The following is a 24777-nucleotide window of genomic DNA, read 5'->3' on the forward strand; positions in this document are numbered from 1 at the left end:
CTGGGGATCATTAACGTGCACTGACATCGCACAGCACACGGATGCCTCTCCGTTTCGCCTCCATCGAAACACGGCCGGCGGCGGTCGGGATCGAACCCGGATAGTCCGGCACAGTAGTCGGGCATCATAACCACTGCACCACCACAGCGGGGCCATCTTTCGAGGTACCTTTGAGCTTCTAAAAACAGCCTAGACCAACAGGTATAATAGTTTCTATTTTTGTTTGCTGATAACAGTGAACACAGCGAAAATGAGACGGCAGAATATACGTAAAAGTGGCCCTCGCATAATTTATTACAGCACCGTTTTTTTCTTTTCAAGCTCTACTTTTTGGTTTCTGTGGGACGCGATGCCAAAATTCAGCATGCAAGTCACACAGGCACTCGCAAAACTTAGTGATATTTGTACCGCTTCTATTGCGACCATATTTTGTTGCATGAAACAAGTCTTCTTTTACAGAAATATAAGAAAAAGTCACTTGTCACACTTTGCTTGAATATTATGCAGAGTCAAAGGCACACTGCACCATACTAGCTTGCATATTGGATGGTGTGTCGCATATGTCAGCCCGCAACTTTGGAAAGTAGTAATTAAAAAAAACGAAATGAAGGCTGGAATGTCATATAGCCTGACCAACAGAAGCACTCAGCAACAAGTGTTCAACTAAGGCTACCAACACAGTGTGTCATTAAGCAGATCATTCAAGAAACTCATCACTGCGGATAGTGAAATCGCACATCGAGCGCGAACTGAATGCTTCGTCGATAGAAAAATGAAATGAAATGTTTCAGATACAGATGCACTCATTCCACCTCAAGAGGTTCACCTGCATCTATAAGATACAAAGCACCAATGATGTCATACATTAAAGATAGTAAGCTGATCAAGCTTGTTGTTGCTTTTACATGCTAGAAGGCACTGTCTTCTGTTTTGGTACTGAAGCACTTTCTGACTAGACCAAACTCAAGCACTGCTGTAAAATTTTTTTATGGGCCCACACTGTAATACACACACATTTAAATGCTGCTGAGGATGGTCCAACTCGATGCGCTGTAGGTCAAATGCGAGGTTTGAAGTTTTCACAAAAAGGCTCCTAAAGAATATGACCAATGCAGTGACACCACCCTCATCTTCGTATCACTCTTATGCTATAAATCTTGCGAGGGGCTCTCTTGACAAAGAAGAGGTGCGTGGAAACATTGCACAGTAACTATGGTAGCTACCGAAGTTAAATGATTAAACAATATCAAACATTCATGATTAAAAAGAAACCATATACAAAAAAAGCACACCCTGACTTCTGTTTTGGTATCATGCAAATTACCAAAACAAAAGTCAGGGGTGTGATCGTTAGATCCCGAGGTGGTCAAAATTACTCCGTAGCCCTCCACTACGGCTCCTCTTTCTCTCTTTCCGCTTTCACTCCCACCTTCCTCCCTTCCCTTACTAAGCAGTTCAGGTGTCCACAAAACAAGTGTGACAGATATTGCACCTTCCCTTTTCCTTTCCTGTGAACCAATTACAATCTCTACTATCATGCAAATTAAAGAGACGCCAGGAACAAACTGGAGTTGGCCTATATCAAGGGCGTGCCACATTCTAATGACAAGGAGGCCACAATAAAAACCGAGCTTTTACGAGGTAACAGGAAGAAAATAAAAGCAAAATACAAGCATTGTTATTGCCTTACCAGCCAATGTTGTTGAGTAAACTGCATGCGTCAACATCAGTTCCTTCTGGAGCAACTAGTCCTTCTCAACGTAAATGTCAAAAGCTTGAATCTCGTACTGGCAAGAAGAGATCTATAAATTCAACGTGGTTGGCAACTAAAGAATCTTTTGCTGCCAGACAAACGTCAACACGGCTAGGAAGAGCCGAAGAGTCTCTTTCTACAGAGAACAAATATTCGCATGTGATCAATGTGACTGGGACTGAGGGGAGTGCACAAGAGCGAACTGATTCTCACGAATGACAATTTAAGTTTCAGTTTCACAAATTGTTTCTTTGCATGCTTCCAATTTCTTTGAGATCCTTCAGAATAATCTGAAATTTGTCCAAAAGAGATGTAGTCCGATTCAGTGCCACTAAGCCTAGGCATCAAACCGACCACACAAATGAACTTTGGCCGACATGCTCTTGCATTTGTAAGCGGTCATACAAAACCAGCCATGATTTCAAACTAGAGCTCGCATGGGCCATAACATTCATACTGACGAAAGCATGGATGAAAATGGATGAAGACAACGACATTCAAAGCACAGTACAGCATCTAAACACACAAGGAGCAATGCTGCAGTGATGACCAACTGGTCTGAAACAGCAGCGAGTGAAGCTGATCTGTTCACGCCACTAACGGTTTGAATCCCGCTTGAGGCCTATGTAACGTATACCGACGCATCATCTACTGACTGCACAATGGGGCTATTCAATCCCCAGTGCTGGCAGGTAGCAACAAAGATACAATGGGTACAAGCTTTCCTCTGGCCTTGTGCCTCGGGAAATGGGTCTCTGATTACATCTTGCGTGAAAAAGGGCCACAAACAGGCTTTGGCGCATGACGGTTGGTTTGGTTTGCAGGTTTTAACGTCCCAAAGCGACTCAGGCTTATGAGAGACATCGTAGTGGAGTACTCCGGAAATTTCGACCACCCGAGGTTTTTTAATGTGCACTGACGTTGCACAGCACATGGGCGCCTTGCTTTTCGCCGCCATCGAAAAGCGGCCGCTGAGGCCAAGATTCGATCCCACAGTGGAAACAGTAGTCGAGCGCCATAACCAATACACCACCCCGATGGGGCGCTTTGGCACATGAGGAAAATTTAAGTTGTCCGAGGGCGGTATAAATCGTTGATTGCTCAGCATAACGGCCAGTGGGTACATTCGATTTTCCAGTCACGGACTACTTGCCGACAGGTCCCAGCTTCTTTGAAGCCTTCTCCTTGTTCCTAGGAAAGCTGTTGCCGAGTAGAGATATGTTGTGAAGCGCCTTCATGTTGAGGGCAGTGCAAATGAGGCTAGATGCCAAGAACCACTTGAAAAGCTCTTTTCAGATTTCAAGCCAACCGGCTTTGGCCATCCTTTCTATCAAGTCAAATAGTCAATAGATGCCTTCATACTTAATACTGTAGCCATTATTTCAAACTGTAGTATGGTTTCATTTTTTCCCACCATACTCTTTTCAACCACAATTTTTTTTAATGTATCAACAAGTTTCAGCTGAATGTGCTATTTAACTTATTTTTAATTAAATAATTTGGACCACCCATACACTTTCCAGGTGTCTAATATAAAAGCCTACAAGCAGCACCTTACGGCAGGTGGGAGAGATTAAAAAGCTTATGTATATAGCAACAGCATGCATTCCACACTAAAGTCTGCACTAAAGTGTGTGACCACCACAACTCATTTCTCCTCTCTGGGTAGCCTGTCAAGGCCAGACAGACAGACATTTACCTTTCCAATGTTTCTGACACATGCCATGGGGTAAACCTCGGTCTCGATGGAGGCGAAATGAAAAATACACCCCTGCTGATATGAGTTGTCAGAGCACGTCAATTAATCCTAAGCCCTTCACAATGGCACCTCTTTTTCTCACCCTTCTTTCACTCCTTTTCCAATATCCCACCATGGTCAGGTGAAGTCCACCAAGAGCGAGACCAACACTGTCATCTCCTCTCCTAATAACCAATTATCAAAAAAAAAAAAAAAGAAAAAGAAAAGTGTTTCACATGTGTAAACTCTGCTGGCAAGAAATGGAGTTACGGTCAAAAAGAGCAAAAGAATTAGATTAGCCACATTTTTGCCAAGCAGTACAGGAAACCTAACCCAACCTGAACACAGCCTATACTGCGGCACCTACAACCAATCCAAACAGGCTGGGCTGAAGCTATAATCACACTGTTTTCACCAGGTAGCCAGGCGCAGCGTGACTGACCTCGAAATTGCGGACCACCTTCTGGAATTCCGGGTACTTCCTCTTAGCCTCCTCCAGGGCAGCCGTCATAGCCTCAAAGTCCTTGATGTAAGAAGAGTACAGCTTCAGGAATGGACCCATCTTCACAAGAACATCGGCCACCTGCTCTCTCCCTTCCCTACAAACAAAACACACACAAAAAAAAAAACATACAGCTGTATTTTGTTTTTTTTTTTTTTGCTATTGTATAAGCTTAAACACAAGGTCAAAAAAAGACTCAGTGCTATGTACCCGCACATTTGAGTGGTAAGGGAGTGACAAACAATGATAGCAGCATTTTCAACCAAAGCCTTTCCCATCAGTCAGTGAAGCACTGCAGATTTCCCCAATTCCCTAAATCCATACCAACCTATCCTGCATGCTAATCTTTTGCTGGCAAGAAACTATCTTTTGCCACCTTCTGAAATGCTGCAACAAGATCGAATTTTCCTCTGGTTGCTTTGAAAATAGGCATGCAATGAGAGTCCCGAATGGGTGAAGTCATTTAGGGAAGCAAATGAGATTCCCGGGTGGGTGAGGTCATTTAGGGAATAAAATGATCTTCCCGAATGGGTGAACCCAATTAGGGAAGCAAATAATATTTCCAAATGGGTGAAGCCGATTAGGAAAGCAAATGAATTCCTAAATGGTTGAGCCTAATTAGGGAAGCAAACGAGATCCCCAAGCAGGTAAACCCAATTAGGGAAGCAAGTGAACACAAGGTGTAAACCACAGATTACAGACACCAGTCCTTATCCCCATGACTGAAGTGCAGCTCACGGTTTGCCTCCACATCCACAGGGCACTTCTGCCAGTGTTCAGCGCAGCTACTCCACAAGACATGCAGTTTGTGCGCAATAGCACACACATTACTCGTAGTAGAAGTGCAAGAAGAATCCTTACATGTCGCATCACTTTGCGTGGATGCAGGCACGCAAAATGTGCCAAAGGGTAGAATTAGGTCATCAGGCGCTAAACAGAGACATGCAGCCACATTTCTTTTCTACCTTTGGTATGCATATTCCTAACGATGGCTCTTGCACCTAAGCTCTTCACTATTTCAACCATCTGAGGCATCTGGTCATAACTTCCACGAAAAGTTCATTCAAACTATGTGCTTGGATCATACTTCAGTAAAACTTGGAAGGCTCTAGAGATGCAGTTGTAGAGTACCAGTTCACTAAAGTGCTGTTATACTCCCTTACCAAAAATGAGTAAGTAGAACCATGTTTCATGTTCGAAAAACCTAGCTTAGTAGCGTGTCAGGCCAAGCTTTAGGGAAACCCCCAGGGAAGGGTAGATTCGTAACAAGGCAGTAATTATTCGTTACCATCCAGCCAAGTGCTGCCACACAGCTATAAAGGAAGCTATACAGCTTTGTCAGAAACTTTATAGTCCCAATCTAGGGTTCCATTCTCAGACCAACACCTGTCCTGGGCAGTCGCTCTGCCAACCGAGCTAACCAGAATGGTCAGCAGATGGTAAGGCGAGAGTGAATTGATCAGTAACTTGAAGTGGGAAAAATGCTGGTCCAAAGTTTCAGCAGGGAAGCTACCAAGGTGAAGTAGATTTGTAATAAGGGAGCAATTACTCAGTAGCATCCGCATAAGCGTAGCTAAATTCAGAAGTTTGCACACCAGTAAACTGTAGAGCATAGAACAAACATAACTGTTGCAAGCCTCCAAGCCAATGAACTGTTTTCAGCCCTGTCGGCAAGCTGATGCTAAGATGAAATCACTTACCGGCCCGAAGCAGTCAAATGTAAAAGCAAGGAAATACACAGGGAACATTTCCCAAGGCACAGGGATTGAAGGAAGCGCTCACCAGTTGTCGACGCGCTCCTGCAACTGTCCCAGCAACTCCTCGTTCAGGTCCACCAGGTGAGGTAGGTGCTTGAGGATCTGGTCCAGAACATCGTCTGGAACAATCGGTGAACCACGCTCCTCGCTTGCGACTCGAACAGCTTCCCTGAAGTCCTGCAACCACCAGCAAGTGGGTGAACATTCCAACACACTCACGGTAGGTAAGCAGACGACTTGTTAGTAGTACTTCCTGAAGTTCAAGATCTTTTTTTTTCCATATGCCTTGTATGGCACACTAGCCAACACCAACCAAAACCATTTATTCCACGAGAAGGCAAACATTGCATGGGGCAGCAAAAAGGTTGGCTGGCGGATGAGAATAGGAAGTTTGCAGAGACTGATTGAATGAGTTTCTGCCACAGGACCAGGTTAAATGAAAATGAATGGGAGAGGCCTTTGCCCTGCAGTGGGTGTATCAGGTATCTAATGACGATGGTTCAACATTACCATCAATTAAGCAGCCCATTTAAGTTTGGTTAAGGCTCACATGTCTTGCACAATTTTTGGCACGGATCAATGTACAAGAGGGAGATGGATGTCCACGAAACCCCATCTATTACTGCTCTTTTAACTATTTATTTTATTTTATTTGTCCTCTAAAATTAACAGCAACTTATGCAGAAGCAGGTGACGACAAGCTTTTGCATGCTACCATACAGTAAAGTAGCAACATCTGAATGCATGAACAGATTACTTCCGATTTTCTTGAATGGTCTTGAATGAGCCCATCCCTTCAATTCAGAGTCCTGCCAAAGCAGCTTCATGCCGATTTTACGCTCAGAAATTCCTTCCATGAGATGCTCAAGATATAAACGTGCAAAGCTAAAACCAATCATGTTCAGCATCTTCTGCTGGTGGCACTTATCCAGCACTCTTGAGTTCCAGATATAGCACGTCACACTGATGCCTCATCACAACCTTCTCGGAGCAGTAGCATCTCAATCAACAGTGAGCCCATCACTTTCCATTCATGCGTTTTCGCTAGATGAAAACAATGAAATAGATACAAATAGATCCCCTGCATCACACTCACTACACAAGCATGCATAATTCATATGGGGGCTCCCTGGTGCAAATAACTGTTAGCTCTTTTAGCAAAGTGCCAAGGCGAGCTGCGCTGTGGGTTTAAAAGACGATTATTTTTTTTAGCTGCTTCTCTTGTCAATGCATGTGCTGCCAAGCAACTTAGTAGTTCAATTTTCACCCTCCCCACCAAAAATGTGCCCCAGTGATGACAAATGGGGGCCATCACTCTCCAAAGCCAGTAACATACCAGTAACTACCCTGTTACCACAGCACCCTTGCAAGCAACAAGTGCTTGCCTAAAGAGAACAAAATCTCTCAGGCAGTGGCCGCGGTGTAGCAGGTCAAATCTATCAGTGACTCCAGCTAGGGGCTCTGCACGTGTGGAACCACGCATAAAAGAGCAGCACCAACCTTGTTGAGGAGGTGCAGGGCATCGACGAAGACCTGCTCCGAGCTGGCCAGCTCCCGAGCAATGTACATGCGCTTGCGCTTGCGGCGATGGCGAGCAGCCTCGTCCAGGCTCATATTTCGTGTCTCCTCCCCATCACTCTCCTCTTCCGACGAGCCCTGCCAGCTCACCTGAAATCGCATGGACAGCGAGTGAGTCGGCATCTTTTGTGCATCACACAACATGTGCGCACCAATGTGCACGCAAGCACTACAGTTTATTTTTTGAGGATGCTAACATAAAAAAATTAGCGAAAATTGCAAAGTAACATCTTGAAAAGCATCGAGATGTGTTCTAACAGAGCATCTGCTTACTTCTGAGCTTCCCTGCACCATAAGCGACACAGACGCGACATTCGTGAATTTCGTCGTCGTGGCAACAGCGGCCATGACGTGATGGCATGGGTTGGAACCACGTGATCCGAGAAGACTATTGAGAAGACGAGCCTCAGCAGCTGACTGTCAAGAGGCGTACCGTAATGACTGCCGTCATAATAAGCAAAAATGTGCAGAAGGCTTGCAATGGATCACAGCCACTACTCTAGCTCTGTAGTCACTACTACCCTGACTCTAAAACAAACACCATTTAAAATGAAGCGCAGTACAAGAAACATCACCCTGAGAAGCTGGAAGATGGAAATTGAGCGGAATAACACGCAATGTGTATGTTAAATAACACAACAGAGTGGCAGTTTCTATGGATGCCATGTTGAAAAAAGCATGAGGAGGTAAATGATTCCTAAGATTCAGAAGAAGCCTGTCCACAACAAGAGAGTATCAAAATGTAGGAAGTGAACAAAATGTTCAGCAGTATATGCGAAGTACTCAGATTACAAAGCACGCATGACCACAGAATACAGTGCTGTATGTTAAAGAATTCCCAAATTGGCTTTTTAAAGTACAATGGGCCTTGTGGCTTTAGAACTGCGTATTGTGACTTCCCTTCAGTTTCACAGGTGATAAAAACCATAACAGTCATGCAAAGATAAACTACGAAAACAGATTAAGGGTTTCCGTTCTGCATGCGATGCATCAAGAGGAATGAGCTGTGTCAGTATTGCCAAAAAGAAAAAAAAGCACAGGGTCAACACATATGAAATGACCCTCTCACAGTACCATTACTGTAATTAAAGACAGTAAAACTGAGCCACAGCTAATATCAGCTTGGTACCAGGGTACGAACCACAAGCACTAGACCAGACCTATATGAATTTTGGAAACTCTGTCATGTCCAATTTGATTTGAATTGAGGCTCTTGTTATGACAGTAACAATAACATGCAAGAATGGCTGTTGCCTAACCACAAGACGTACTGCATACTTCCACATATAAGTACACATTTCTTTTTTTTTTTAAACAAGCATATGAAACTTGAGGGAAGAGGTTGGCAGCTCAACATACATGCAGAGATGACCTATTTACGGGTGTAAGGAAGTTATGGCAGAGCCACCTTCCAGCAGAACTGGAGGGTTTACACGTCGACTTATAGTTCAAATTTTTAATGGTGTCAGCAAAGGCTGCATGCTGGGGGACCATCTTATATTCCAAGTCCAAGTATGTGTCACAATATGCGGTGGCTTTCTTACCGATGGCAATAGCTTCAGATACTGAACTAGCAAGCAGAAAAAAAAAAAAAGAAAAAGGAAGGCTAGGTACAGGTTCAGACATAAATAACCGAAGCACACTTATTCGACTTTAAGTGCAAACGCACCTTCCATAGTGGAGACGAAACTTATTTTCTTGTGAAAAAAAAACGCACTAAAGTTATCATCCAACATGCAAATGATGAGAGCCTCAATTGGAAACTAGTGAAAAGGTTTAAAGGCAATTAGCATACTCCTTTACTTTTGTTCACTCCTGTACCTTAAACAATGGGTGAAAGCAGTGTCAAAGTTATGCTGCACAAAAGTGTTCCATTTTGTGGCTAAAATTAATTTACTTCAATTTGTCATGAAACCTTCTCTAACACAATTGAGGACAAACAAGCAAGGCTTTGCATTATGAAATGCATGCTCAATTACCAGCAGTTAGCAAAGGTATTCATGATACAACGATAACAGCATCTTATCAGTTATGAGCAAAATTGATAGCTTGCACTGGAGAGCTATGAACAAGTTTAGAACACAAACATACAGGAGTAGTACTGATACCCCTTCAACAGTTACTACTACGAAGAAATTTAAAACTGCAATATTATAATCTGAAGGGCATTCCTTACTCTGTGCAATAAGAAGAAAGCACACACAACAAACTTCTGCAATCAGCTGATTAAAAAAAAAAAAAAGTGGAAGCACTACGACAAGGCTTGTTATTTATGCAAGACAACCTGTGTTGAAACACATATTCAGGGCACCCAGTTAAATTTTCTACGCATAAAGCCGTAAAAACACAAATGGGCCCATTTCTACAAAGTGGGCTAGTGCTGTAGAGAAAGGGGATTAATGGGCCCAAAACCACATGCACAGACCTCAGAGGCAGAGGAGTGGACACTGGGCAGATCCTTGCGAGGCATGAGCAAAGGCGACTCCTTCTCCTCAACCGGCCGCTGATCCCTGGACTCGCTCTCCGCTGCACACGCAGGTAAGCAATGCAGAAAACTGCGGTTCCTCGTACGTAGAACGGCCATTTGCTGTCGAACAGACGGCACTCGAGCGTTGTCCAGACAGATATGATCACCATTCAAATCCGAACAGATGGGAGGCGAGCGCCACGCGAAACCCGGAGACCGGCGAGCGCCAAAAAATTGCAAGCAAAAGTGGGTAAAACACAAAACAACACTGCCGGGAACAAAAACGAAGTGTGGATGCGAGTGAGACTGAAGTGCACCCTTGGCACGAGGGTTCGTTTTTTCCGTCCCAACGTAGCAACGACCTTGTCGCCTACCTGGCGTGTAGCCCCAGGGGAGATAAGATAAGGGAGCAGTGAGTAAAACTAGCGGCCACTACTGGAGCCAGGAGAGTATGAAGCACTTGACTGCCTCCCCTTGCTTTTCATGGTTCCGCTATAATCTCGTCCTGGCGCAAGACTGCGAGGAGATTTAAAAGGTGGCTGCAAAGACTAAATTTTAATCGAATAGTCATCCACCACGACTTGAGCAAGTTGTACAGAAACCAATGCAATGGGGCCGCAGTAGGACACCGCAAAAGGTAGCTGCAAAGTTTTATGAACAAATCATCCAGTTATGCTCTGTGGTAGGCTTCATTCATAGCAATAAAATTCATGGCCTTCTACTTTACACCAGAGGTGTGTGATACTACCGTAGACAAAAATTTTTAATAATGAAGTCCAATTGTAAAACGTCCAAGGAATGAGCATTTTTGCGATCCAACTCTGAATATGCCCTTTAGTTTCATGTAAAACAAGTCCTTGTGCACTCATGCAACATGTTCTGTAAGGTTTCCATCATATGCCCTTGAAAATATTTGCTTCCTTGTTAAAATGCATGGCATTTGTTTGGCTTAATTATAAGGAATGCAATAAGGGCAAAAACTGTCATCCTGCTAGCATGAAAGTAAAAAAAAATATTTCTTTGCCCCTTACTGACACCCTGATTCATAACGCCTACTATAGTACTAGAAACCAGTGAAAGAGTTGCCAGCATTCTAGGTGCTAACTAGCACTACATCACTATGACGTCTGCTAGGATGTGGCTAGGAGAGAACCATAACCTCTCTCCACTGCCATAAAGTGTGGGGTCACCTCTATGTAAAATACAGCCCAATCCTGCACTGGTCTACGCGACCATTCCACGTGGAAGCATGTCACCAATCAGACATAACAAAGGCAAACCTTGACCAGAAACACAGTGATTATCACCATCACATAAGCCACTGATGAGATAAAACTAAGATAACAGGGCCAACCAGCACCATGTACATGCACTGTGGCCTTTGTGCTTACCAAATGTTCATTACTAACCATTAATACAATGCTCATAACTTTTCAGAGACAACACTGAGCCACAGCAGGATCAGAGTGCAAACGTCAATTCAATTCACTCACCCATCTGCGCAGAGAGCTCACTGTCAAATGACTCCAGCAGCCTCTTCTGCCTTTCGACCAGGACCTGAGTCATTTCCTTCTGCAAGCCTTCGGCCATCTCGAGGAGCTCATCTGTGTCCTCACCCTTGGTCTCAGCTGCCTCTAGCATCCTGTCTGAACCGCTCCCCCTCGACGACACTCGCGGCACGTCCCCGTCTGTCGAACTCTCGCGCTCAGCTTCAACGTCACAGTAAAACTTCGCACTCGCGCGCTTCTTCTCTTTCAGCCTTGTCTTTGATCGCTGCACTGACCCAGGAGAAGAGTCGGACTTGCGCGAGCTGACCGCAGGATCCGTGTCGCTTGGCACAGCAGGCGAGTCAACATCCGCAATGTCACCCGAAGCATCGCTGTCGTCATACCAGCTGGATCGTGACTTCTCGCTGCTGGCGTTTGGCTCCGTACTTGGCGATTCGGCGCCTCTCTGTGCTTCTGGTGGAATTTCAAGGGGTGGTCCATAGAAGGTGCTGTTGGAGAGACGGAACGTCTTTGGTTCACCATTCTCCCACCGGACCTTCGGAGACGTGCTGCCACTTCTAGTGCTCTGCCTACTGAGCGAGTCCGACTTGGATACTGGTTTAGCATCATGCTGCTTCGCTGGGCTCGTTCTCAGTTCGACAGCTTCCGGCACCACTTGGCTCTCGCTAGGTTCGTCGGCAGGTGCTTGGCTCAAACGTGAGTCGGAAGATTCGCTTGGACCAGGCGCTGCCTCTGGAGCTGCTGCCTCTGCAGCTGCTGCTTCTGCTGGTGCAAGAGGGCTGTCCTCAGTAGAAGTTGGCGGAGCAGCTGATGTTGGTGACTTCAACTTTCCCCGCGGAGGAGGGGGAGGTGCTGGTAAAGGTCTAAAACGCATTCCCGTTGTGGGCGTCGGTTTGGGCACCTCTTTGAAGCGGCGCTCTTTCGAGGGTGCTACCGTGACATTTGTGTAGAGGTCTTTGAGTTCTTTTTTTGTGATAGGGGACTCCAACACCATCACAAATGTCTCCGTTATGGTTGCCGCAATGTCAGAACCACTGTCTCGACCAAGTCGCTGTGCTGTCTTGATCCGAATGTCAGCTTCGGATAAGGAATGGCTCCTCCGAGGCCTTCTAACGTGTTCCTCGTCTGAGACCCTTACTGCCTCGACTGTCCTGGATCGCTGGCGTCTTTTTCGCGGCGGTGCTTGAGGAAACTCTTCCGCTTTATTACAGTCAAGGTTCTCGTGTTCCTTGTCTTCCGGAGCTTTGAACTGGTGAGCGGCTTCCCGGGCCATTGATTTAAGCGAGGTCTCGATACAAGACAAATTCTTTGCCCGTGCCGCCTCCTCTGCCTCCTTCTGTGCCAAAAGAGCGTCGAGGTCAGCGACTATGTTTTTCGCGCGAAACACCACGAGATCATCCGTCTGACTATACACGTTTGTACCTAAAGAAACATCTTTCTTTGATGTTGCTGGTGAAATTGACCGTTTTGAAGCTACAGGCTTCTGTGAAAATGAAGGTTTCGGTGAGACAATGGGCTTCTGTGACACTGCAGGCTTTTTAGTGGTCAATGTTGTTTCGGCTGGCTTCCACTTGCACTTTGGAGGTGGCGGCCTTGGCGGAGGTGTCCGCTTCTTCCGCGGTGCTTCGGTCAGTTTGGACGTGTCCGTGGTAGCTTTTGATGCAGCTGCAATCACTTCACTTTCTATCACAGGCTCTTGAGAAACAGGGACACAGGGAGGTTCCTCTGACGGAATGACTTTATCCCCTTCTTGGGACACTGTAACAGCTCCAGCTATTACATCTTCGACAATGTCTGGACACTTGTTGTCGGTCGCTGCAACAGGGTTGCTCTCCGGTGCTGCAGCCTGAGCAGATTCCACGTTCAAAGGCACTGCTGGAACTTCTTGGGAGTGAGGTGGGGACGAAGGAGGGGGAGGAGGCGAACAAGGTGGATGAGGCGAAGGCACGGCGGCTGGAATCTTTGGAGGTGGAGGTCGCTGAGGTTTTGTTTTCTTTACGGGAGATGACTGTGGGAACATGGACTTTGGCATCTTAGTAGAGAGCACGGGACTCGGTTCTTCCCTCTCTGTGACTCGAACGAGAACAGGTTTCTCCAGGGGAACTTCTTGTACTTGTACTTGTTTGTCCGAGGACTTGTGCTTCTCTGCTGCTGCATTTGTTTCAGCTGGCACCGACTGAGACGCACTAGATTCCTGTGAAGCGGCACCCTCTTTCTTCTTTGCAGCAATGGCAGCAATGATATCTGTGGGAAACACTTCAACACCAAACCTTACGCGTGGTTTTTTTATAGCCTCTGGCTTGGGCGGTGGTGGCCTCTTGGGCTTCTCCAACGACTGCGTCTTCTTCCTAGTTGCCTCGGGAACGCCACCTCCAGACTGTGCGGTTGCTTCGTCTTCGACAATCACCATGATTGGCGCAATGGGCAGTGGGGTGGGTTTTACCTCCTCGCGAGGTGCTTCGACTATTTCATATTCATTTTCTTCGACAATCGGCTTAGGTGTGCCTTCCTTGTGAACAGCAACCGTCGTGACTTCCGCTACTGCTAGTTTGCTCAGGTCTACATCCTGGTAGTCTGAGCTGGCCTCTGTGTCTTCGTCAGCATAGCGGATTCCATGACGGCCACCTGGAATTTCGTCGCCGAAGCTTTTTGGCTGCGCAGGCACCCCTTTGCCCTCTTTGACAGGCTTCAGCGGTTTCGGAGGCTTCGTCAGGTGAGTAGAGAGCTCCTTTGCCTTGCGGTGAATGAGATGCGAGAGCCGTGTGCAGCACGCCTCATCTCCCGATTCAACACTGTCCTTGATGGACCTGCAAAGATGAGAGGCAGGAAGTGTTTCCTCGAATTTTCTGCATGACTACCTCGGCACGAGCACCTAGCTTCGAAGTTTTCACTTTCTGTTACTACTGTGCGACTTGCGATCTTGGTGTGTGTGTGTGTGTGTGTGTGTGGATTACTGCTAGACAAGCAGCTTGTGCTAAAAAGTAATGCCCAAGACAAACTCTCAATCCCTTTCGATCACAGAGGAACACCATACACCCCCATCCCCCCCATTGCTATACACAAGATATTACCACGCAGTGCAACAAGGCTCGACCTAAACAAATCCAGTAATAAACCGAAATGGCAAACGGCAATCAAGGAAGATGCTGCAGTTAAGTAAGTTGGCATTCCAAGAAAAGTGCTGTTGGATTGATCTAAGCGGGGCTACGCATTTCCTGCTCGTACCAACGATACTGAGCTAAAGATAAGCATCGGAAGGCTGTGCTTCTTACTTTGTTGGCTTGGCACCACATGAATAAGGCCATTGAGAGCACACACTCAACAGGGGCATTGTTCACAAAAAATGGGTTGCTGCATTATCGGCAGGACTGCAGTATGCCACGCTGCCGTTTTTAAAGCACTGGACGCTCAGGCCCCGAGAACAACTTCAAGAGACGAAAAAATCCTACTAACAGTAGCCTGAGGAGTGAAATGTTTTGCCCGTTTTCTCTGGCACTATGCAAAAGCACTTGGTCATGCCACATCCTTCCTTTACACCAACATGTATGCATAAAACAAAATAGCCTGCATATGCACAGCCGATCAAAAAGAAAAAAAAAATCACCCAATTTAATCAATATAATGACGGGCTGTACAGTGAAACAGTCAATCAAGACCTAAAACATGATTAGGGGCTGGACTTTTCAATTTAAACTGAAATGCGGCAATGAAAGTATGCTGAATTAATTCTGTTATGCAGTTTCAACCTAAAAAGGTCAGCTTTCCCGAAAAGCACGTCACAACTTGCTGGCTGTTCGGTACCACCTACAGTTGGTCACAGGAAGAACTAGGAAAGTACTGTACCCAGGAATGCAATGAGACAAAGGTACATTTAGAGTTGGCTACCGTGGTTGTGGGTTTTGAGGTATTAATCTGCAAATACAGACATGCCATTGTAGACTGGGAGGCTTCACATTGTAGCCAAGTGCTGTCGGCTAGTGTAGCACTGTCAGCTATAGTGGTGCTGTTGGTTAGTGTGAAACAGTGTGTTTAGACTTAGCTGACTTAGGGACATTGCTTGGTTAAATAGCTTTTAGTATGACAGCATTACTAGGCTAGTCTAGCAGGACAGACATGACTGCTGTCTGAATGAAGCCTCTGCCAAGCTCAAAAGCTTCCCAGGAAAAGGTTTGCCGGAGCGGATTCAAACTTGCGAGTTTCTCATGAGAAGTAAGTACAGAGCCTCACAACCATCGCAACAGCCGAACATTCAGTGTGTTTAACTGCTACTCTCTCACACTATGCATTACATGTATTCATCAACTTCCACCCATGCGCAATGGATATAAACAAACCATTACCATGCTGTCCTCTTAAGATGCATTCAGCGGTCCCAAAATTGTATGGTGCACTACCACTAAGGCTCCCAGACAACCGATTTCACCAGTGTTTGCCTGTAGCCTTACCCTGAAACTCATGCCTCGTACCAAAAACAAAATTTATGCGCTTTCACTTTGCATTTGGCCAACTTAGCTATGTTGGCTACAATCCAGAACAAAGTATCTGTTCTGGGGCTTTTATAACGGTTAAGTATGAGTTCCATTGCAGTCATAGAGATGCATACCACACGAGGCATGGGTCTTGACAACCAACTTTTTAAGCTTTGAGAACTAAACCCTCATTACATTTTTGTCTTGAGACACAACCACCCAACTTAGAAGTTTTCGCTTTTTGTTGCTGCTGTGTGACTTCTGTTTTTGATATGACTATGTATGTGTAATACCCAAAATAAATTCTCAATATTTTTTGACCACAAAGAAATACTATACAGTAACATCCAACAAAAGCAGTTGTATCCTGTCATAAATATATAAAATTGTCAGCCAAATTTTCAAAAATAAAATTCAAGACTCCAGCTACCAAGTATGACTATTAGTTCCAGAATAATGACGGCAGAGAAAGATAGTGGACAATGGCATGCGTGCATTCAAGTGCTGCTAGACAAAAGGATTCCAAGGCACCTGTATGTTCTGCAAAACCCAGTACGAGAACCCCTGACAAAATGCTTACCTAATGAGCTTGCATGCATAATAACAGTGGTTAAAGTGCACACATTCCTTAGAAATCCCATGTTAGTATTAATGACAGATTTAAGAGTATTCAATGCACCAGCACACACAACAGACCTCAACATTACACGCTTCAACTCGTCAGTTCTCTGCTCCTAAAGGCATTCTGTAAAGAATGCCGGCAAATACAGTCTTCTGAAGCACAGTTCTGACATCACATCCATGGGATTCCTACTACAGTTGCCAACCGAATTTATTGAAGGCAGGAAAAGAGAGAAAAAAACCAGACTTGTTATGTTCAACAGATGCCAATTAGCTGTATGTAACCCTACCCCTCATCTACCCACCTGACTTTCTGCTGCCCCCCGCTATGCTTTCCTTCCATTGGAATCCAATTTGTTACCCTTTGCGACCATCGGTTATGCTCTCTTCGCATTACATATCCTGCCCATGCCCATTTCTTCTTCTTGATACCTGCTAGAACCCACTCTGCACGCTTTCTATCTCTTAACGTTGTAACTACCATTTGGCGTTCAATAGCTCTCTGCACTGTCCTCAACTTAGGTAGAAACCTCTCCGTTAGCCTCCACGTTTCAGCCCCATAGGTGAGTACAGGTAAAAGTGAAGAAGTTCACAGAGGTCAAGTGGATGCAGCTAGCACAGGACTAGGTTCAATGGCATAATATGAGAGAGGCCTTCACTTTGCGGTGGGTATGGTCCGGCTGATGACGATGATTATGAACCCTATCTATCTTCTTCCACGAGTATGCATATTTCTGTCACTCTCACATCGCTTACACTAGAACTCCCTTCACAGAGCTAGCGTTGCAGAGCAAAGCGCAGTGCACAGCACTTACCAGTCCTCCGTAATGGTATTCCGTTTACTGCTATCCGACGGCTCCTGCTGCTGGGCATCCTTCAAGTGTGCTTCGGATTGACCATTTTGCACTGGCTGAGTGCTGGTACTCGGAGTGGACGGGTCGATTTTGTCGTCGGTCGTGGGCATGGCGTCGTTCGAACCGTTGCACAGGGCCTCTGCTTCTTCTCGATGCTCAATTATCACCGTGACCCTAGAACAAAGCACAACCACGCAAGCACTGTGTGAAGCAACTAGTGCAAACTGCCAGTGCCGTATTTTGTGCGCCCCAATTTGATTTTTGCACCTAGTGCTAAACATCAACATAACGGCGGTACATGTCAGACTATGGTGATCTTCCCAAGCTCAACTTTGACTCAATATATTTTCAGTGTCAAGCATCTGGTTATAAAAATCCAGCAGTAATGTGGCAAGCTGAGTTTACAAAAACTGGCTCTGGATGTGTTATTTGGTCAACAATAAAGAAGTTCACATCCTGTTTGCACCTGCAATAAATACCCGTCACTCTTCACTGCCTTTCACACACAAAATAGCCACGGAACTAATTGTATAATTGCCAAATCCAGCAGCTGTCCCTGGGCATTGCATGTCTCACCCTCCTACACACCTCCCCTTTTAACTGCAAACCTGAACATTAAGAACGGCAGGCCGCAGTGCAGCAGTCGGTCATGCTGCACACACACCTCAGGAAAGTTGCATTAGACCCATTCTCAGGTCAGGAACTGCACCGGACAAGATCAAAGCCAACAGAGAGAGGAAATTCTGCTGGCCGCAGAGAATTCAAGCAGTCCAAAACACCTCACGGCCACATGTGAAGGACATCGAGCCAACATCCCCCCACCACGATTCCCGGCAGCGGCGGAAACGCAAAGCCGCCGACAAAACCAAACAAGCCTGCCGCTCACAAGCAAACACAAGTGGGCAGAGGTAAACACGCAAATGTTTGCGATTTCAAGCGGTAAAACTCACCGGAGAGACTACGGACTTGTATGCGGTGGCCCCGCGAGGCAACAGCAAACGCGAGCAAGCGACTTTCAGCTTCTCCCTATTTCCGAACGCGAGGTGTGCGCACACTCCAAAATAGAACTGGGGAAGGAAGGCCTGAAGAAACCGGCGTGCCCCCAGTTGAAGCTCTGAGCCAGACAAGCACAAACGGTGGCGCGATGCCAGGAAAGCTGGCGACGCGCGTGCTGCAAATAAAGCCGCCACGGCCTGTGCAAACAAGTGGCTCCCTCTCTTTCTGGCTGCCAAAAGCACATTGGCCTAGTGGAACACAGACACAAATTGTGTAAATGCAGGAAGCCGGGCTCGGAGGCGCGGCACTTAAATAATTGGAGTAGCACGAAGACAAGACGAGGAGGAGGAGGAAGCAGCAGAGCTCGAGGAATAACAAAGCACCTGCATTGTCAGCTTCCTTGCCCGTGTTTATTATGCTGGTTCCAATTCAAAGGTGATATGTTGTGCATTGCACCCGTGCACAGGCTGGCCCTGAGATAACCAATGAGCAGGAGCAATAAATCCTGCTGTTATGCTCCTTTCTAATCAGTTATGCTCATGTTGCCATAAATATTGCAGCGAATTGGCTACAAAGCAGCTCTGGCGAGCCCATCCAGTTTACAGTTGATTGAACCTGCAGTACAGAAGAAAAGTAACAACAAACCACTTTAACACCTAGCTTATATAGGACTCCAGACACACCACTATAGTATTTTAATAACGTGCTAGTGTATTATTATATGCAAACACAGGCAAATTCCATTGAGTCTTCAGAGCATAAATATAAAGCCATCATCGTCATCATCATTTATTGATCCCTTAAAGGTCCCGATAGGGACAAACATAAGGCGGAGGGGGGGGTGAGACAACGGTGTGAATATATAGTCATACATAAGCAAGTGAACACAGAAATACTGAAAGTGAATAAGAATAACAAATTAAGCAGAAAACATCAGGTGGTTACAACAATACAAATTCCAAAAAAAGAAAGAAAAAAAAAACAAACGTCAAAAAGAACTTCACTGAGTGTAAGGAGCAAAAAAAAGATGTGCAGATGTAAGGTTCAATTCAGCACGGAAACTTCTGTTTTCTGGATGATACTGTAGATTGATATCTTTCGGAGAGGCAACCCCGTAAGATCTTTTCAAAGGGAGGTGGAACCAAAGGAAGCAATCAGGTGTAGACCATTGTAAAAATTAAGCAGCTCACGAAGCACATGCACGTTACTGAAACTTTTCTTTTTTGCTCACTGCTGCCCTGTCATCTATTATCTATTTTAAGACTCTTGCACAAAGCAGTTTTTTCAATTACTCGCATGCTCGAAATGTGAATGACAAATCCAAGAGAGTTACTCTCTGAAGACATGTGAAATGTACGCTAACTACAATAAAAACTAACTTTTCCTGCTTAAAGCTGGGACACGATGGCAACGGAACTTGAAGAAGCAGGAGCTGCAAATCGGACCTGGACAAGCATTTCTGCTTTTCATTCACCGTGGCACCTTCAAGGAAATGCAAAAAACAAGAAAGAAATGCCGCTTGCTTTCATGTTGTCAATTCATACCGATTTCCAGCTACACAGAATATTGATGACACAGTCCTAGTAGATATGAAACTCAGAAGCAATTTTTGTGACCCTGTGAGAGCTGTGTCATTGAGATTTTACTCCACGCAAGAAAAGCAAGAATAAAAATAGGATACAATGCCAACACTAAGTTATAGCATGTATCCTTGATGAAACCAGTATGCAAAGACTGTTTAAAAAGAAATATTCTACAGCCAGCCTTTGCTGGCACTTAATAAATGCATGAAATGTTAGCAATGGGTAGATCGGCACCACTTTGCACTATGCAAAGAAGTTCCTGCTTGTCCAGACAGCCTTGCAGTAGTAAAGATAGGTCACAGTCAACCTTTCGATATTTCGTAGCCCTTGCCAGAGAAGTACCTTCAGACCTCTATAATAAGTTGCAAAACTGGCCACTGACTGTCTTTCTCTCCAGTCACCAGGAGCACGCCGACAATCTGATATATATATATATATAGGCTGTCAAGAGCAGAAACTCAGCCAAACTATCATTTAGCAGCATTAAGCTTCTGTTCTACTAACCACTCCTTGAGCAATAGTACTGGGACCTGCTTTTAGAGAAAATCTTGCAGCCCCAAGCTTTGCAGAAAAATTTGGTCATGTCTGCTTTTTACACTGCGAATGCCTTCCTTTGTGGACTTTGTAGTTCATGAGATTATATGGTAGGAAGAAGCGTCAGAATACCAAACTGCCACAGCTCAAATAAACAAGTGGTCGACCGAATTGACTATCGTAACATACGGTTCGTCTCGTTGCTCCTTCCATCACAGCCCAAAGTCAAAAAAGAAGGCACCGAGTGTGTCACAGCCTTTTTGAAAGAAAAACTTACTCGTGGGCCAGCTCCTTACTGCAGGAGTCATCGGTAGTGTCACCTGGTGCGATGCCATTGGCATGTTTCTGTCCAGATGTCTCGGTCAGTGGCGACACCGTGATGATGGGCCGCCGATTGCCTCCCTCCGAGAGCAACGCTGTGGGCTTCGGAGGCACCGGAGGCTTGGGCTTGCCTGCTCAAAGAAGGAAGGAGAAAAAGAGAGAGAGACAGGTGATGACACTTCACGCTTCGTGCCCACATGACATCACCCACCGCGTAGCACCCATCGCTGCGCATGGCTGAACCTGCCTGTCATAGCTGCTTGTCTGGCAAATCAAAAGCACACACCGACACGCGCTGGTTTGTTGAAATTCAGCCCACTGCTCCAGATGATGATTCACAAGGACGGACAGCCATTTTGCAACTATCTGATTAGAAGGGTATTCTCTGCTCCATGATAAAGCCTGCTGGAGAAACTTTCCACAGGAGCCCATCAAAGAATGTACAAGACATTTTTCCCAAAAGTGCAACTAGGAGCCAAACTTACGCGTAGCATATGAAGTGTAAAAAACTTAGCAGTCACTGCAGAAACTACATTGGGAGAATGTGAAAGCATTAGCACTGCTGTGATGTTTTGCAATTTTTGCCTTCTGCTTTTTAATGTGCTTAATTTAATTTTATACTATCTTACTTTTAATTCACCCTTCTTCCTAGACACAGACTACCAAAGCTCCCTTTGTTAATGCACGCTGATTAGTCATATGTGTGATATCATCAGACGTATGGTATGATGTCCCAGATTGATGATGCCATGTATCACCACTAATCAACGTCATTAATTATGGTATTTAATTAACTCATTGATGATAATTTATTGGCTGCATCAGTTAATTACCGATTATTAATCATTAATACCAGTCATCAATTTCACTTAACCTTTAGTGTCATTTATTAATGACACAACTGATCAAGACTTATGACTAATGACCATGACTTGAACAATCATTGCCATAATATACTTTACCACACTGCCTTTCGGATCATGACTAGTGACGTCACATCAGGTGGCACATTTTGTGGACACTTCCTGTGCCAACATAGACTAGCAAGGTCTTTGCCTTAAAGAATTAAAAACCTGTGATGAATAATGACGGGAATGGCAGCAAACCCATTTCCATGCATCGTCACAAGTGCTTGCAGAAACCTCCATCCTCCTGTGCTCCTTTCGACATGTTATCCACCCCTTGGCGGGATGTGTCTGATGGGGACAACGCGGAAGCAATGGAGAGAAAAATGCTAGGTGTAACGTTAAGACACAGAGAAGGTCAGGGAACAAACTCGAGTTACTGACACCTTAGTCGAAACCAAGAAGAGATGGGTATACAGGTAGGGCACACAGTGTGAAAGCAAGACAACTAGTGTTCACTAAGGGTGAAAGACTGGGTTCCAAGGGAAGGCAAGTATAGCAGGAAGTGGCAGAATGTTAGGTGGGCACATGACGCTGGGAGCTTTGCAGGGATAAGGTGGCCACAGCCGGCCCCACAGCAGGATTAACTAAGGGGACAAAGCAGAGGCCTTAGCCCTGTAGTGGCTGCCATTGGGTGCTGGTCATGATGATAATTTTAACCTACGCCAAGATGATTCTGCTCAGGAAAAAGGCTGCACTTGAGTCTTGACAATTTCAACTCAACAGAGGCAAAACATATCCTCACATTATGCAAAGTTGATATCAGAGGGAGCCATCTAGAACAATAGCTGAATATGCATGATAACAAAGGGATCAAAGGGTCAGTTAAAAAATTTTGACACCTGAATGATGATGCAAGTCTCAATTAATGGGGCAGGATATCATTTCACAAGTGCTTCAATGACAAATTACACCAAAAAAGTGACACAGAAATAGGATGTTCTTACACAGTGCTCCTGCGGAGATGGATTTATATGTCACGCCTGGAGGAGGCATTGAGGGAGGCCCATATAAGCCATATATTTCTTGGACTTTTTGGTGCAAAAAAATAAAAAAAAAAAGGGATGGGCTTCAGTGTAGATCTCTGCGCCACTGGCACTAACATTAAAAAGCTGATGGTGGAAACCCTGGCTGGAAATACCCTCCCTCTCAAAAAAAAAAAAAAATTATACCTATATGTATTGCTGTCTTTTGGACATTTCCCTTTCTGAAAAACTTTCTTTCAGACTGTATTTGTCCTGCATCTAAAATTTTCATTGCGAAATATCATAAGTTCCACCCCACATTTCTGCTGAACTTTCTTCCTTCCAATGTAGCATAAAAGCAGTTTTAAAGACACCCAGACATTGCACTTTAAATAACCGAATGTATTACTCAGTGTAGTCGCAGACTTGCATGCTGTAGCAAATAGCTAGAGTTTGCCAACACTATTATTATCTCATTTAACTTCATTCTGTCACTTGACAAGTTCATAACTATAAATCATTTACAAGACACCATGATATTTCATGGTTATCCTTACTGCGTGGTTATTTCTTTAGCTGTGTACAATAATACACAAATATATAAAGGACAGGTAGCTTTTCAGTTATATTGCTGCAGCACTTATGGCAGTGGCAACAAGCTAGCAGAAAAGCAAGAAAACACTTCGAAAATCAAAATGTTTAATAGATAAACTAGCACCCAGAATGAAACTTGGCAACGGTTACAACGAAATGCATGCATGAATGTCACTGATCTTGGAAGACTGAATTTTTGCACCACTGTCATGCAACGCCGCAAACAGTGCACAACTTATACCCATGCATATATGACAGATGTTATGTGAGTAAGCAGCCACATTGTCTGACGCAGATCAGATAAACTCAGATGACGCAGATCAGATGACGCAGATCAGATCAGATAAAGAATAATAAAATTCGCAGCAATAAAGAAGGAGCGGAAATGAAATGAGCAAACCAAAGATAATTTCCTCCCAATACCTTTCCAACAACAAACACTGATAAAAGTGAAGGGTGCCAAAACTATAATGATGAATATGAGAGAACCACTCACACAAAAGGCAACAATAAGCCCCAGCAATTGTTCATCCAGTTCAAATCCAGCTAGCTATGCTAAGGCAATGAAGTAAAAGGTGAAGTATCGAAAGTAAAGGACACAGATGGACACTGATTGCAAGAAGCATCTGAAAATATACATAAGCAAAGGGGTTAAATGGCTTTTGCTTCTTATTTCGTGAAAATTCTGTTCTTTTTTGCTGTTTATTTCAGAATGCAAATTTCATTTTCCTCTCGTAGTGTGTGTGTGTGGTGTGTGTGGTGTGCGTGTGTGTGTGTGCGCGTGCGTGCGTGCGTGCGTGTGTGGTGTGCGTGTGTGTGTGTGCGCGTGCGTGCGTGTGTGTTCGCGTGCGTGTGTGTGCGCGTGCGTGTGTGTGCGCGTGCGTGCGTGTGTGTGTGTGTGTGTGTGTGTGTGTGTGTGTGTGTGTGTGTGTGTGTGTGTGTGTGTGTGTGTGTGTGTGTGTGTGTGTGTGTGTGTGTGTGTGTGCGTGCGTGCGTGCGTGCGTGCGTGCGTGCGTGCGTGCGTGCGTGCGTGCGTGCGTGCGTGCGTGCGCGTGCGTGCGTGCGTGCGTACGTGCGTGCGCGTACATATGTGTGTATGTAGGGAGGAGGTTGAAGCTCGAATGGGTCTGGTAGGGCATAAACGTAAAGGAGATGATGCACAGTAAACAGTAAACTTTGCTTCACTACATGATCAGCTTCGGGCTGTCCAGGAAGCCCGCGCGGCGGCGGAGAGCTTCGGGCTCTGTGCCGACGTAGGAGCTGCCCTCTACACCTGGCGCCTAGCCGAGTGTCCTCCAGGACCCCTACTGTAGGAAATAAAGTTTTACCAAACCAAACCAAACCAAACCAATCCAACGTTTCGGCCGGCGTCCCACTTTTGTCAAGGCCGGACCCCGGCCGAAACCTTGGATTAAAGTTTACTGTTTTTCCACTGTGCGTCATTTCCTTTACGTTTATTTATTTGCATGGTTGTTAACATGAACAGTTTGGCATACCAGTAATTAAACCCATATAGCCTCAAACAGATCAGCGGCTGCAGCAAGAAATGTGGGCACTACGAAAAAAAAAAAAAAAAAAAAACAGTGCCTGAGTTAAGCGATATGCCGTGCCATAAAAACTTACCACAAGTAA

At 45.2% G+C, this 24777-nt stretch overlaps 1 protein-coding gene across 2 annotated transcripts in view; it reads right to left on the bottom strand.

Annotated features, from left to right (window-relative positions):
• Positions 1 to 24777, bottom strand: part of LOC146179031 (uncharacterized) — a 52089-nt gene that overhangs the window by 18550 nt on the left and 8762 nt on the right. For both annotated transcript variants that reach the window (XM_084578747.1, XM_084578746.1), the window contains exons 2-8: positions 20638 to 20812; positions 17209 to 17421; positions 11289 to 14110; positions 9754 to 9854; positions 7251 to 7418; positions 5776 to 5927; positions 3934 to 4090 (exon numbers count right to left, since the gene is read on the bottom strand). In XM_084578747.1, coding sequence (XP_084434873.1) covers positions 3934 to 4090; positions 5776 to 5927; positions 7251 to 7418; positions 9754 to 9854; positions 11289 to 14110; positions 17209 to 17421; positions 20638 to 20812 — 3788 coding nt within the window. The remainder of the gene's footprint in view (positions 1 to 3933; positions 4091 to 5775; positions 5928 to 7250; positions 7419 to 9753; positions 9855 to 11288; positions 14111 to 17208; positions 17422 to 20637; positions 20813 to 24777) is intronic.

The sequence above is a fragment of the Amblyomma maculatum genome, chromosome 9 (genome assembly GCF_055883805.1).
Source record: "Amblyomma maculatum isolate TAMU_Amacu chromosome 9, ASM5588380v1, whole genome shotgun sequence".
In the NCBI taxonomy this organism is placed as follows: domain Eukaryota; kingdom Metazoa; phylum Arthropoda; class Arachnida; order Ixodida; family Ixodidae; genus Amblyomma; species Amblyomma maculatum.